This window comes from Staurois parvus, unplaced genomic scaffold (genome assembly GCF_062004578.1).
Source record: "Staurois parvus isolate SC_StPar_1 unplaced genomic scaffold, SC_StPar_1.0 ptg000240l, whole genome shotgun sequence".
Classification (NCBI taxonomy): domain Eukaryota; kingdom Metazoa; phylum Chordata; class Amphibia; order Anura; family Ranidae; genus Staurois; species Staurois parvus.
This window is the reverse complement of record NW_028318036.1, coordinates 101,022-114,468: the sequence shown is the minus strand read 5'-3', so window position 1 is coordinate 114,468 and position 13,447 is coordinate 101,022. Positions and strand designations below refer to the sequence as shown.

Here is a 13,447-nt window from a genome sequence, read left to right as displayed (position 1 = left end):
GGCCCATCTGGGGAAAAGGAGACATAGGTATTCATCAACCACGCAGGCCCCCCAGGGACTGCCCCACGTACACTCCCCCAACACCCAAAAAAGTCAGCAGTGGGGGGGATGAGTGTGGGGGTGCCCAAGGGTCCCAGAGGGGGGAGGGGGGGAAGGGGGAGGGGGTGAGTGGCAGCCATAGAAGGCCCTTACCTTGCCGCAGGCCTCCCCTGGCCCAGACAGATCTGCCTCCATCCTGCCACAAACTCCTCCTCAGTGCGGCGGTTTTTCAGGGACTGGCAGGCTCCCTGAGGTCCCTGCGCGCCGACCTCCCTCTCACGGCCGCCGGTGGAGAAGCGGCCGTGGTGTGGGCTCATTCCGCGGCCCGCCGCCCATTTCCAACATGGCGGCTGCTGCTCCATGCTTCCTGCGCCGGAAGTGACACCGTCCCGGCACCCGGAAGTGACGCGGTTGCGGCGTCCTGACCCCGAGCAGCCTCACCCACTGGCCATGATGCCGGGATCCTGGAACAGGTAGGACTTGCCTCAGCCCCCCCAGGGAAAGGCACCACTGCCCAGGTCGGCGGAGCAGGGTTCTACCCCCCTGGAGAGCACTGCTGGGACCATCCGGGGTCTGTCACCCCCAACCCCGAAGGGTCTGTCCATAGGATGAGCCTGGCTGAAAGCCCCCCCACAAGGCCCCTGCCTTGCTTAGAGAAAGGAGGAAGGGGGGGCCTCAGCCAGGGGCCCTCTGTACCTCGCCAGACGGCCGGGAATAAAAAAATAATAAACCGGGCGTAGCTCTGTCCTGGCCGGAGGAAACACTAATACTGAGGGCCCACTGGGAGAGAGGATACTTATAAAGGGGAAAAGGTGGAGCGGGTGTTTCCTGGGAGGAGCCCTATCTCTCAAGTGAAGCTGTCCTAGAAGATGACTCGGGAAAATTAGGCAAGTTAGGAGTAGGAGGGTATATACCCTGGGTTAGTCTACAGTTTTTTTTCAGTTTTCAATCCCCTCTGTAGGAGGTAGCGTAACCCATCAGTTTAAAGCAGGGGTCTCCAAACTTTCTAAACAAAGGACCAGTTTACGGTCCTGTCCTTCAGACTTTAGCAGGGCCGAACTGTGGCCAATAGGAGTAGAAATTGTCCTGCCATCAGTGGGAGTAAACAGTGCATCTTTATTATTAGGGGGGGGAATAGTGTCCCATCATTGGTGTCAATGGGAGAAATAGTTTCCCATCATTGGTGGCAGTAAGAGAAATGATATCTCAGCGTTGGTGGTAGTGGAGAAATAGTGCTTCATTGTTGGCGTCAGTGGGAAGAATAATGTCCCATTGTTGGTGTCAGTGGGAGGAATAGTGCCCCATCATCGTGTCAATAGGAGAAATAATGTCCTGCTATTTTTGTCAATAGCAGGAATTATGACCCATTGTTGGTGCCAGTGGGAGAAAAAGTGCCCCAAGGGCTAGATAAAAGCAAGCAAAGGGCTGCATCGGGCCCCTGGGCTGCAATTTGGAGACAGTGGTTTAGCCCCTTGATGCCAACCACACACAAATATGTGGCCGCATATTTGCGTATCTCCCTTTGTGCTTTGTTACATCCCTATAACTGCAAAGGTATGATCAGAACTTACAGAACGTGTGTGGTTAGGCACTTACAGATAGCTGAGGTTCCAACATCTATTGACCTTATCAATGAGTTTTAATATTTAGGTTAATAATTATTATTCAATTAGCATATGGCAGTGTAAAATGTGTGCTAAATAAACCTGTCTTGGAAGACAAGTACACTCTGTACCGGTATGAAAGAAAAATAAAGAGATCTGTAAACTGAAGCTGACCTTACAACCTCCTCTACATTCTTTAGTCTTTGTTACTTAAGCTAGCTATAGACCCAAAAACTCTGCCAATTCAGCGGGGACTGGCTGAATTTTGAAAAATGTGTGACCATCCCATCTTGACAGCAGTTGATCATTTGAAAACTTCTCGATCAGCACCATTGTATCCTGACAGCAGCAATCCTCTGTCAGAATACAAAGTCCTGCAGGCAGGGAAAGATGTCTTCATCCAACTTCTTTGGATGGAAGAGAAGAAAAAAAAACTAACCATCTATGGCCAGCTTCAGTGACTGATGCAAAGAGAACACTGTGGTAAAATGTGAAAATACTAACAGATTAGATGCTTTTGCTACATGGGTGTTTTACAAACTGCTAATAAAACCTAATCATTTTTCAGTTGTTCTTTAATTTATCATGATGGCTACACTGAAGATCATTCACATTTTAGGATGCAAAAAATCTAGAAAATGTAAGAATGTTAACAAAATTAACAACTGCATCTGTATATCGGTTTTAATGAATAAACCATACCTTGACTGTACTGAGTGGGACTAACAGTAAATTGTTTGACGGTAGTGCATTCAGATTCACATATGAGGTTCTTCAACAGTGTGTGGATTTCCGCAATGCTTCGGGATGTTGCTTTGAATAGCATTCTTCTCAGAAAGCCTGTGTTAAACAGGGAACCAGACCTGAGAACAACAAGAACACAAGCGGTTTATAAATCTGCGATGTAGGTGGTGTGTGTATATTCAGGTAATGGATCATTAACAAAGTGTTTTCACTGTGCAAACAAGAACAAAATAAAAAACCTGATAATTGGGTCTCCATCTAAAATCATTCATGCCAGGTAAGAGCAAACTGTCATAAGATAAGAATGATTTCCATGCAAAACTCATTGTGACTTTAACCACTTGCCCTCCAGAGGATTTACCCTCCTTCCAGACCAGGCCATTTTTTGCGATACAGCACTGCGTTACTTTAACTGACAATTACATGGTTATGCAACGCTGTATATAAATGAAATTTGTCCTTTTTTTTCCCCAAAAACAGAACTCTCTTTCGGTGGTATTTGATCATGTCTATGTTTTTTATTTTGTGCGCTATAAACAAAAAAAGACCGACAATTTCGAAAAAAAAAACAAAACAATATTTTTTACTTTTTGCTATAAAACATATCCAATTAAAAAATTAAAAAACAAAATTTCTCATAAATTTAGGCCAAAATGTATTCTACTACATGTCTTTGCTAAAAATAAATCCTAATACGTGTAAATTAATTGGTTTACGTGAACGTGATACATCTACAAATGACAGTATAAATTTCCAATATATACAGTGCATCCAGAAAGTATTCACAGCGCTTAACTTTTGCCATATTTTGTTATGTTACAGCCTTATTCCAAAATAGTTAAATTAATTTTTTCCCTCAACATTTTACAAACAATACCCCATAATAACAACATGAAAGAAGTTCGTTTTGAAATCTTTGCATTAAAAAAAAAAACAAAAAACACATGTACATAAGCAGGAATGTTAAATTCCTATTGCCTATGCGATTGAAAAAAAAATGTGAAAAATGAAAGTTACACCCAAGCACATAACATCCCCCACCCCCCCAAAAAAAAATTAAGCCCCCAAATATACACACATACTGTACAAACATAAAATCACACGCTGAAAATGTTGATTGCGATACACAGGTTACATATCGCCACGCACGCTAGAATGAGAGCAATAATTCCAGTACCTCCTCCGCAACACTATACAGATGACCTAGAAGGGGCTTTAAAAGTGTCACCTATAGCAAATATAGGGTACTGAAGTTTCTCGCCATTTCACGAGTGCACGCAAATTTAAGATTTGACCAGTTCGATATCTATTTACTCGCTGCAACCTCGTCTTTTATATTTTACTAAAAAATAGTGTAATTTATTGCTTTTTTTTGTGCCCTAAAATGTTGCGGTAATATCATTCGACATAAAAAATTGGAACTACCACTATTTTATGCACTTTGGCGTCTTATTTTAGAAAATATATCATATTTGGGTTTTTTTTGTAATCTTCAGGCCCAAAATGATTTTTTTAAATCTTGTGCAAAAAGCGCAAAAACAGCTCTGGCAGCGAAAGGGATAAAGGATAAGCCGGACACTCCCCTTTCCTGAAAAGCACCCAATCAGTGCTCATTACACTGAAAGGTCTCTACTCCCTGCTAGTCCCTGAGTGCGGTGCTGGAGACAGGCAGGGAGGGGAGTAGGAGATAAACAGCACAGTGTTAAAAATATGACATATTTAAGTCACCATAAAACCCCTTTTGTTTTTAAAACATTCCTAAAATCACCTCCGATTTAACCACTTGCCGTCCGGCTGCTGTATATAAAACGGCTGGAAGGTGGCAGTCCAGGGGCAGGTTGCCGTTTATAAACGGCGCCTGCCATTTTGGACTGTGCGCGATCCGGTGCCCGCTGTGTCCTTCGGATACAGTGGAACACCGATCGTCGTACGGGACCTCTGTGCGAGGTCCTGATCATGTGATCACTGATTGGTCAATCAGTGATCACATGCAGAGTAGTAAGCAAGATGTCACTTCTGACATCATTGCTTACTACGCCTGAAATCTGTGAATGATCACAGAGGTCACATGGTACAAGGCTATTCACAACAGCCTTGTACCATGTGACAAGCTGTGACCAATCACAGCTCACACAGTAGTTCTCAATGGCTGCAAGAATGCAGCCAGAGAGAAGGAGAATTGATTGCTTTTACATCCTTTATGGGTGTAAAAGCAATCAGTGTAAAAAAAAAAAAAAAATCATCACCCCCACAAGTAATACAGTGTCACCATGGTGACACTGTACTGCTAGGGCGACAGTATGTATAAAAAAATAACAAAAAACAAATATAAAAAAATAAAATAAAATTGTAAAAATTAAAAAAAAAATTATAGTTTTTGTTTATAAACTAATTTGGGTTATATTTTTTTTACTAAAATAACTGAATACATTTTGGCCAAGATTTATGATGAAATATTATTTGCAAAATTTTCTAAGAAAAACATTTTTTCAAAATGTTTGGACTTTTTCATTTATATAGCAAAAAAAAAAAAGTAAAAATCCCAGTAGTGAATAAATACCACCAAAATAAAGTTTTATCGGTCTCAAAAAAATGCTAAAAAATTCATATGGGTACAGTGATGCATAACCGTGCAATTGTCATTCAAAGTGTGATAGCGCTTAAAGCTGAAAATTGGCCTGGGCACGAAGGGGGTAAAAGTGTCCGGACTTGAAGTGGTTAAATACAGTTTTGGTTACAACATTTTTTTTTATCTGGACAAGTAGATTGTCATGAGGGACAAGTAGATTGGGGCACCGATTCAGTCCCTTGGACAAGTAGTTTTAACAAAAATTTCCACACCCCTAATAAGTATTCACAGCCTTTCCTCAATACTTTGTTGAAGCACCTTTAGCACCAATGACAGCCTCAAGTCGTTTTGAGTATGCTGCTACAAGCTTGGCATGCCTATTTTTGGGCAATTTCCCCCATCCTTCTTTGCAGTACCTCTCAAGCTCCATCAGGTTGGATGGGGAGCGTCGGTGCACAGCCATTTTTAGATCTCTCCAGAGATGCTCAATTGGGTTCAAGTCTGGACTCTGGCTGGGCCACTCCAGGACATTCACAGAGTTGGCTCGTAGCCACTCCTTTGTTATGTGGGCTGTGTGCTTAGGGTTGCTGTCCTGTTGAAAGGTGAACCGTCGCCCCAGTCTAAGGTCCAGAGTGCTGTGGAAAAAATTTTCATCAAGGATGTCTCTGCACATTGCTGCATTCATTTTTCCTTCGATCCTGACTAGTCTTCCTGTTCCTACTGCTGAAAAACATCCCCACTGCATGATACTGCCACCACCATGTTTCACTGTAGGGATGGTATTGGCCAGGTGGTCCACAGGGCCGGGTTTCCTCCAGACATGACGCTTGCCATTCAGGCCAAAGAGTTCAATCTTTGTTTCATCAGACCAAAGAGTTTTGTTTTTCATGGTCAGAGTCCCTCAAGTGCCCTTTGGAAAACTCCAGGCAGGCTGCCATTTGCCTTTTACTGAGGAGTGGCTTTCGTCTGGCCACTCTACCATACAAGAATGATTGGTGGAGTGCTGCAGAGATTGTTGTTTTTCTGGATGGTTCTCCTCTCTCCACAGAGAAACAAAGGAGCTCTTTCAGAGTGACCATTGGGTGCTTGGTTACCTCCCTGGCTAAGGCCCTTCTCCCTCGATCGCTCATTTAGGCCGGGCGGCCCACTCTAGGAAGATTTATGGTGGTTCCAAATTTCTTCCATTTACGGATGATGGAGCTCATTGTGCTCATTGGGACCTTCAATGCTGCAGAAATTTTTCTGTACCCTTCCCCAGATATGTGCATTGATACAATCCTGTCTCGAAGGTCTTCATGGCTTGGTTTGTGCTCTGACATGCACTGTTAACTGTGGGACCTTATATAGACAGGTTTATGCCTTTCCCAATCATGTCCAAACATCTGAATTTCCCACAGTTGGACTCCAATCAAGTTGTGTAAGCATCCCAAGGACAATCAGTGGGAACAGGATGCACCAGAGCTCAATTTTGTGTGTCATGACAAAGGCTGTGAATACTTATGTACATGTGGATTTTTCGTTTTTGATTTTTAATAAATTGCAAAGATTTCAAAACGAACTTCTTTCACATTGTGGGGTATTGTTTGTAGAATGTTAAGGAAAAAAATTAATTGAATCCATTTTGGAATATGGCTGTAACATAACAAAATGTGGCAAAAGTTAAGCGCTGTGAATATTTTCTGTATGCACTGTATATATTGGAAATTTATATTTTTTATACAAGTAATGGCGGCGATCAAGGTAAGTATGTTATGTTCCATGTCTGTGTCTATGATCGTACAATGGTGCTGGTGGGACTTTACCTGCCGCCCCCGGCTAATATTCAGGTTCTTTATGATATCATGGAGTTGCTTGTCCATTAGGATTCTGATGCGGTTTTACTTCTTGGTGATTTCAACCTAGTCACTTGCCTACCTAGGCAGACTCCACAGTGCCGTATGGACATCCCCTGATCTTTCCCACTGGGCATCCACTTCCACCCCACCATTAAAGAATATATGTGCCATTCGGCCTCACACAGGACTTTGTCCTCTATCGATTTATTGTACGCCAGCTCTGCCTTTCTCCCTTATGAGACCAGTATTCTCTCTAGGGGGATCTCTGATCATGCCCCCCTTTGTTTGACCTTGACCCTATCACCTCCCCCAGGTGTGGCTCACTTGTGGCGTCTGTCCTGGTTCTGGACAATGGATACGAGATTGACTGAGTCTCTTACTGAATCCCTCTATAACTACTGGGTGCTTAATGAAAACTCTTCCTCCCCATTGGAAGGACGGGACATCTTTAAGGCTTGGGTTAGGGGAGAATATATTTCTCGGATCTCTGGTCTCCAAAAGGAAGCGGCTGCCTCGTTGGTCTACCTGGAGGACGCCTTCAAAACCTTGGAGGCTGTTTATATGAGTGACCCCTCTCAGGACCAGTACCTGGCGTGGCGTCGCTTGCTGCGGGAATTGTCTGTGGCCCGAATGGAGCAGACCAAGAAGGTTATGTTGGCTTCAGCCTAGAGGGTCTTTGAATTTGGGGGTAAAAATGGCAAGTTATTGGCGTGGTTGGCGAAGGGTCAATTCATCGCCACTCGCATTGGTGGTGTCCGGGATGCGGAGGGGGCATTGCTATCCTCTCCAGTTCTCATCAATGCCCCCACGCCCTTTACTCTTCTAGGGCTTGCTTCTCTGTTGGGGACCTGACCGCCTTCCTCGACACTGCCCCATTCCCTGTGCTTGACCTTGTGGCCAGCGAGCAGCTCAAGGCTGAGATTTATCTGGAGGAGGTGCAGGAGGCGATTGGCTCTCTCCAGGAGGGAAGACACCTGGGATGGATGGCCTCCCAATCAAATTTTATTCTCAGTTCATTGATCTCTTGGCCCCTAGACTGACTTCCCTGTTTGCGGAGTTCCTGTCTTCAGGGGCCTTGCCTGCACCTATGGATGAGGCTATTATTGTTTTGGTTCCCGAACCCCGCGAGGATCCATTAGATTGTGCCTCTTATCGGCCGGTCTAGTTGCTTAATGTCGGTGCCAAGATCTTTGTGTAAATCCTTGCCACCTGTCTGTCCACATTTGATACATGTGGACCAGACAGGATTTATACCGGGGACGGGTACCAATATCAATATACGGCGCCTTTTTCTTAACTTGTCCTTGACACATGACAACCCTGGTACTCGAGTAATTGCCTCCATTGATGCCGAAAAGGCTTTTGTTTCTGTTAAAGTGGATGTACCTGTGGGAGGCTTTGGTCCAAAGTATCTTTGTTGGGTTCAACTTCTCCACAGGGCCCCCAAGACGAGGGTCCACACTAATGATTGGCTCACTAATCTCTTTACTTTACATCGTTGGACCCGACAGGGTTGTCCACTGTCCCCTGGCCTCTTTGCCCTGGTGCCTCTAGCTATTTTGGAGAGAGAATCCCACTCTATTCCGGGGCTGAGGGTGGGGGCTCTGGAGAAGCTGTTCCTATACGCAGATGATGTACTGCTGTATTTGCATGATGCGGGTCCGTCGCCACACGGCTCTGAAGCTTTTCAATCTTTATGGCTACTTCTCAGGTATACACATTAATTGGGATAAATCGCTGCTTTTCGCCCTAGACGACAATGCCCATGTCGAGGCCTTTACCTCTCAGCTCTCTTGGGTAGAGGAATTAGGGTACTTAGGAGTTCAGGTGACCAAGGATGTGACCCATTTCCTTGGCCATAATCTTCTCCCCCTTCTGTCCTTTCTGCGAGAGCAGTGTAGGACTTGGTCAGCTTTTCCGCTCAATTTGATAGGCGTATCAATTTACTGAAGATGACCATGCCTAAGTTCAACTACCTCTTTCAAAACTGCCCAATTTGGATCCCTGTATCTTTCTTTAGGGAGATAGACTCCTGTGTGACTCCTTTCCTTTGGAAGGGTGCCCTATCGCGCCTTGCAAAACCCACCCTACATCTCCGTGCTGACATGGGGGGGTTTAGCCCTCCCAAACTTTCAAACTTACTATTGGGCTGCGATGCTGGTGTAGGTTTATTGGTGGTTTGGGAAATCTAGGTTCAATGCTGCCATCTACTTGGAAATAGCCTGTTTGGGATCTCCAGCAGGTCTCCATAATATTCCTTATCGGGGACGTAGGGCTATGACACCATTCCTGGACTGACGCAGGCTACTTTACGAATCTGGATTTAGGCTAGAAGACAATTTCTTCAACTTAACCATATCTATCCAGCCCAACCTCTTTGGGGGAATCCTACACTCCCTCATTTTCATTCCATTCCAGACCCACATCTTTGGGCCAGATATGGTGATAGAACCCTGGCTGATGTTATGCCCTCTGGGGTGCTTTTACCATTTTCTCAGCTCGCCCAGAAGTTCCATCTCCCACAGAAGATATTCTTCCACTATCTGCAACTGCGACATGCGGCCAGGGCCCAATTCCCGCAACCACCTATCCTTCAGGGGAACCCTATTGAGGATCTGTTGACTCAGGAAGACCTCTGAAAACCACTGTCTGCTCTCTATAGAACGTTGCTTGGTGCTTATTCCCCTAAGGTTGAGAAGTTATGGGCTACATGGAAAGAAGATATTCCTTCTCTGGATGAGGATTGGGCGGAGGCTCTAGAACAGGGTCCTGGGTTGGTTATCTCCTCCAGGGATAAGCTCATACAGGTTAAATTTCTTCAAAGGGTCTATTTTACCCTCTTGAGGCACTCCCGAATATATCCAGAGTGGGACCCTACCTGTCCTTGTCGGCTATATACAGGTACCTTTGTTTTGGACGTGTCCTAGAATTGTATTGTTTTGGTCTGATGTTTTTTATTTCATTAATGTATGTACTTGACCCTTTCATCTGCCTTAGCATTGTTGGGGCTTCATGACGATGGGCAATGATCCCACCATTTGAAGTTGATGATCTCATATCTCCTTTATTATGCCAAAACAGAGATCCTATTAACCACTTGCCTTCCAGAGGATTTACCCCCCTTCCTGACCAGGCCATTTTTTGCTGTTCAGCACTGCGCTATTTCAACTGGTAATAGCACGGTCGTGCAATGCTGTACCCAAACAAAATTTATGTCCTTTTTTTCCACACAAATAGAGCTTTCTTTTGGTGGTATTTGATCACCTCTGCAGTTTTTAATTCTTGTTTTAAATTTCTTATAAACAAAAAAAAAAAAACTGCAAATTTTGAGAAAATAATATTTTTCACTTTTGGTTATAAAAAATATCCAATAAACGCAAAGTTAGTCATAAATTTAGGCTAAAATGTATTCTGAAATAAAGGTATATTAATTGGTTTATGTTAAAGTTATTGCGTCTACAAACTATGGCATATATATTGGAATTTTGGAATTTACTTAACTTGTACTTTCTGACTGCCTATCACATTTTTTGAGGTGCTAAAATGCCAGTGCAGTACAATCCCCCCCCCCCCTTTTTGGAAAGTAGACACCCCAAGGATTTTGCATAGAGGCATGTTGAGTCCACGGAACATTTTATTTTCTGCCACAAATTTTTTTGAATATATATTTTTTTTTTTAACACACAGTTGTCACTTTATATATTGCTCATGCATGCCATGGGTATATGTGGAATAACACCCCAAAACACATTCTCCTACTTCTTCTGAGTATGGGGATACCACATGTGAGAGACTTTTTGGTAGCCTAGGTACATACAAGCCCCCAAAATCCAATAACCACCTCCAGGCTGTCAAAGGGCATACTTCCTCATAACACTTCCCCACTACCTACAACAGTTTTGGAGGCTGTAAGTTGCCAGGATAGTACAATCTCCCCCCCCCCCCCCCGAATAACCCCTTTTTGGAAAGCAGATACCCCAAGGAATTTGATAAGAGGCATGTTGAGTATTTTACAGATATCATTTTTGTCACAGGGTTTTAAAAAAAGAAATAAAAAAAAAAGAAAAAGAAAAAATAAATTTTCTGTTTTCTTTCTTCGTTTTCCAAAATCATGTGGCAACAAATGCAAAACACTCACCATGCCTCTTAGTAAATACCTTGGAGTGTCTACTTTCCAAAAAGGGATCATTTGGATAGGTTGCTTCTACTATCCTGGCATTTCAGGGCCAACATTAGCAGCCTATGCCACACATCACCCACTCTTGAAGACCAAGCCTTTTCTGACACTTTTTGTTCACATGAAAAAACTGTTTCCAGCGGGGGGCACATGTGCGTTCACACCCCAAAATAGGAAGCGACGCAAGATTAAGTCGCTTTGCCAAGAGCTGCTGCTCACCCTCAAAATGCGGGTAAGCGGTTGGCAAATAGTTACAATAAAAAAAAAAAAAAAAACCTCTTTAATTTTTTTTTACATTTTATTTATATATTTTTATCAGAATAGTACAATGTTACCACAGTAACACTGTACTATTGTGGAAGGGGGGGGTGATGAGGGATTTTTTTTTACACTTTGCTTTGCAGGAGAAATTAAGATCATTTCACCTGCAATGCAAAGATTGCTGTCATGAACTGTCATGCATGAGTTAAGTTTTGACAGCTCAGGATAATGATCTGTGATTGGATGGAGCTGATCACATGGTACAGGGTGCTGTGATTGGCCCCATGTATCATGTGACAGCTGTGGGCCAATCACAGCTCACTAGGAAGAGAAGCAGAGTTGTTATGAATGAGATTAATTCATAACAGCTTTGCTGCGCACCCCCTTGTGTTAGTACAGCCAGAGTGATGTACGGGTACGTCGCTTTGCCTGTAGCTACCACTCTGCCGCAGTACATTGCGGGCGGGAAGTGGTTAAAATGAAACTGGATGTACAATGTACAAGCTTACCTATATTAATGGGGGCTGTCCCTGGAAATATGATAAAGGTATGGCTCCCTTGGACATCTCGCTGAGAGACTGTGGTGGCCCATTACTAGTATATTTAGTGAGGACTTATGGTAGCCTCTACCTACTCCCCCCCCCCCCCCCTTTCCTCTTTATTTTTCATCCCCCCCCCCCCTCCTCCTTCCCCTCTTCGACTTCTATGGATATCTGGTTTCTGCTCAGTACACCCTTGGGTTTTCCCCTTACCTCTAATGAGGCAATATTGGACTGATGTCCATGATTGTTGTATGCAGCTCATTTTGCTCCTCTCTTCCTTTTGTCTTACATTGGATGTTGTGCAATATTTCTGTTACAATGTTTTATACTTTCCTTTGACAATGAAACACCCTGTTTTTGTAAAAATCTACTAGTCCACCTAACACAGTGTTTCTGTCACAAGGGTGTCTTGGTCTCTCGGTTTGCCCTCCACTGCAGGTTACATTTCCAAAAAGATCCACAGAGGGGTACAGTATAGTGTACAGAGACCACACGGATCAACAAGAATCCATGTGTGGAAGTATCAAAAAGTCATGTAACCAAGGTGAGAGGACTCAGTGAGTTCAATGGGTATAAGGTCTCTGGGAGTTCAAATTGGTGAAACCTTCCTTAAGCAATCATTTCTAGACATTTATCATGGATTTATTAATGTAAATTGCAGCTTGATTCACTTTTGTGCAGTTTAGGGCTCTTTCACACTTATGCGTTTTTTGATGCTTTCCCATTGACTTACAATGGTAGAAGTCTTTTTGGTGTGCTTTTGAAAAACTGCACCAAAAAGAAACCTTCCATTGTAAGTTAATGGAACATCCGTGACTTTTCAAAGCGCAGTGCGAGGTCTTCATTAATGTTATTGCTGAAATTAACTGAGCAAAATATAAGTGCCTAATTAGTGGAGGAGCTTGTTTGTCTCTTATGATATTGCACAAAGCCTGATCTTTGGGACTATTAAGATGTTTGAATGGGCCCAGGATTATGATCATACATGACCATAAAGATTTTCTTTATCTTGTTCAAAACATCAAGTCTAACCAGATACAATTATTATTATTATTATTATACAGGATTTATATAGCGCCAACAGTTTGCTCAGCGCTTTACAATAGAATGGGAGACAATACAGCAACTATACAGTTCAATACAAGAGGGACAGGAGGGCCCTGCTCCTTGGAACTTACAATCTAGGATTGACAGCAGTCTGAAAAAACAGGTGGTTTTGAGTTGAATATTTGTCTAATGTTGGCCATACAGAATACAATCATTCAATACAACTACAGAGCAGTTAATAAAATTATACTACATTGGGCATTTAATTAGCAAATAATGAACTGGTCTTGATGGAAAATCTAACAATGTAAACAAATGTTTAAAAAAAAAAAAAAAATCTAAACTCGTGAACAATTTTTAATTGTTGCTTATATGCATGGTCAAGCATATAAAAGATAGGTCTTTTTGTACCAAATATGCAAGCACAGTTCCATCAGTAATCTTCATTTGATATTTTATGTTGCCATCCCACTTGCAGTTTGAAAATTAAACATTTTGGCAAAAGAAATTAATCTGGACATTAAAGTGGTTGTAAAAGGCTCAAGGTTTTTTACTTTCATGCATTCTATGCACGAAGGTAAAAAAAACTTCTGTGTACAGCAGCTTCCCCAGCCCCCTCAATACTTACC

General features: G+C 43.0%; 1 protein-coding gene across 3 annotated transcripts in view; it reads right to left on the bottom strand.

The window, feature by feature from the left end:
- The window catches only part of TRMT1L (tRNA methyltransferase 1L), a 212,090-nt gene that overhangs the window by 97,984 nt on the left and 100,659 nt on the right, over positions 1–13,447 (bottom strand). For all 3 annotated transcript variants that reach the window (XM_089680317.1, XM_089680315.1, XM_089680316.1), the window contains one exon: positions 2,346–2,506. In XM_089680317.1, the coding sequence (XP_089536443.1) occupies positions 2,346–2,506 (161 nt within the window). The remainder of the gene's footprint in view (positions 1–2,345; positions 2,507–13,447) is intronic.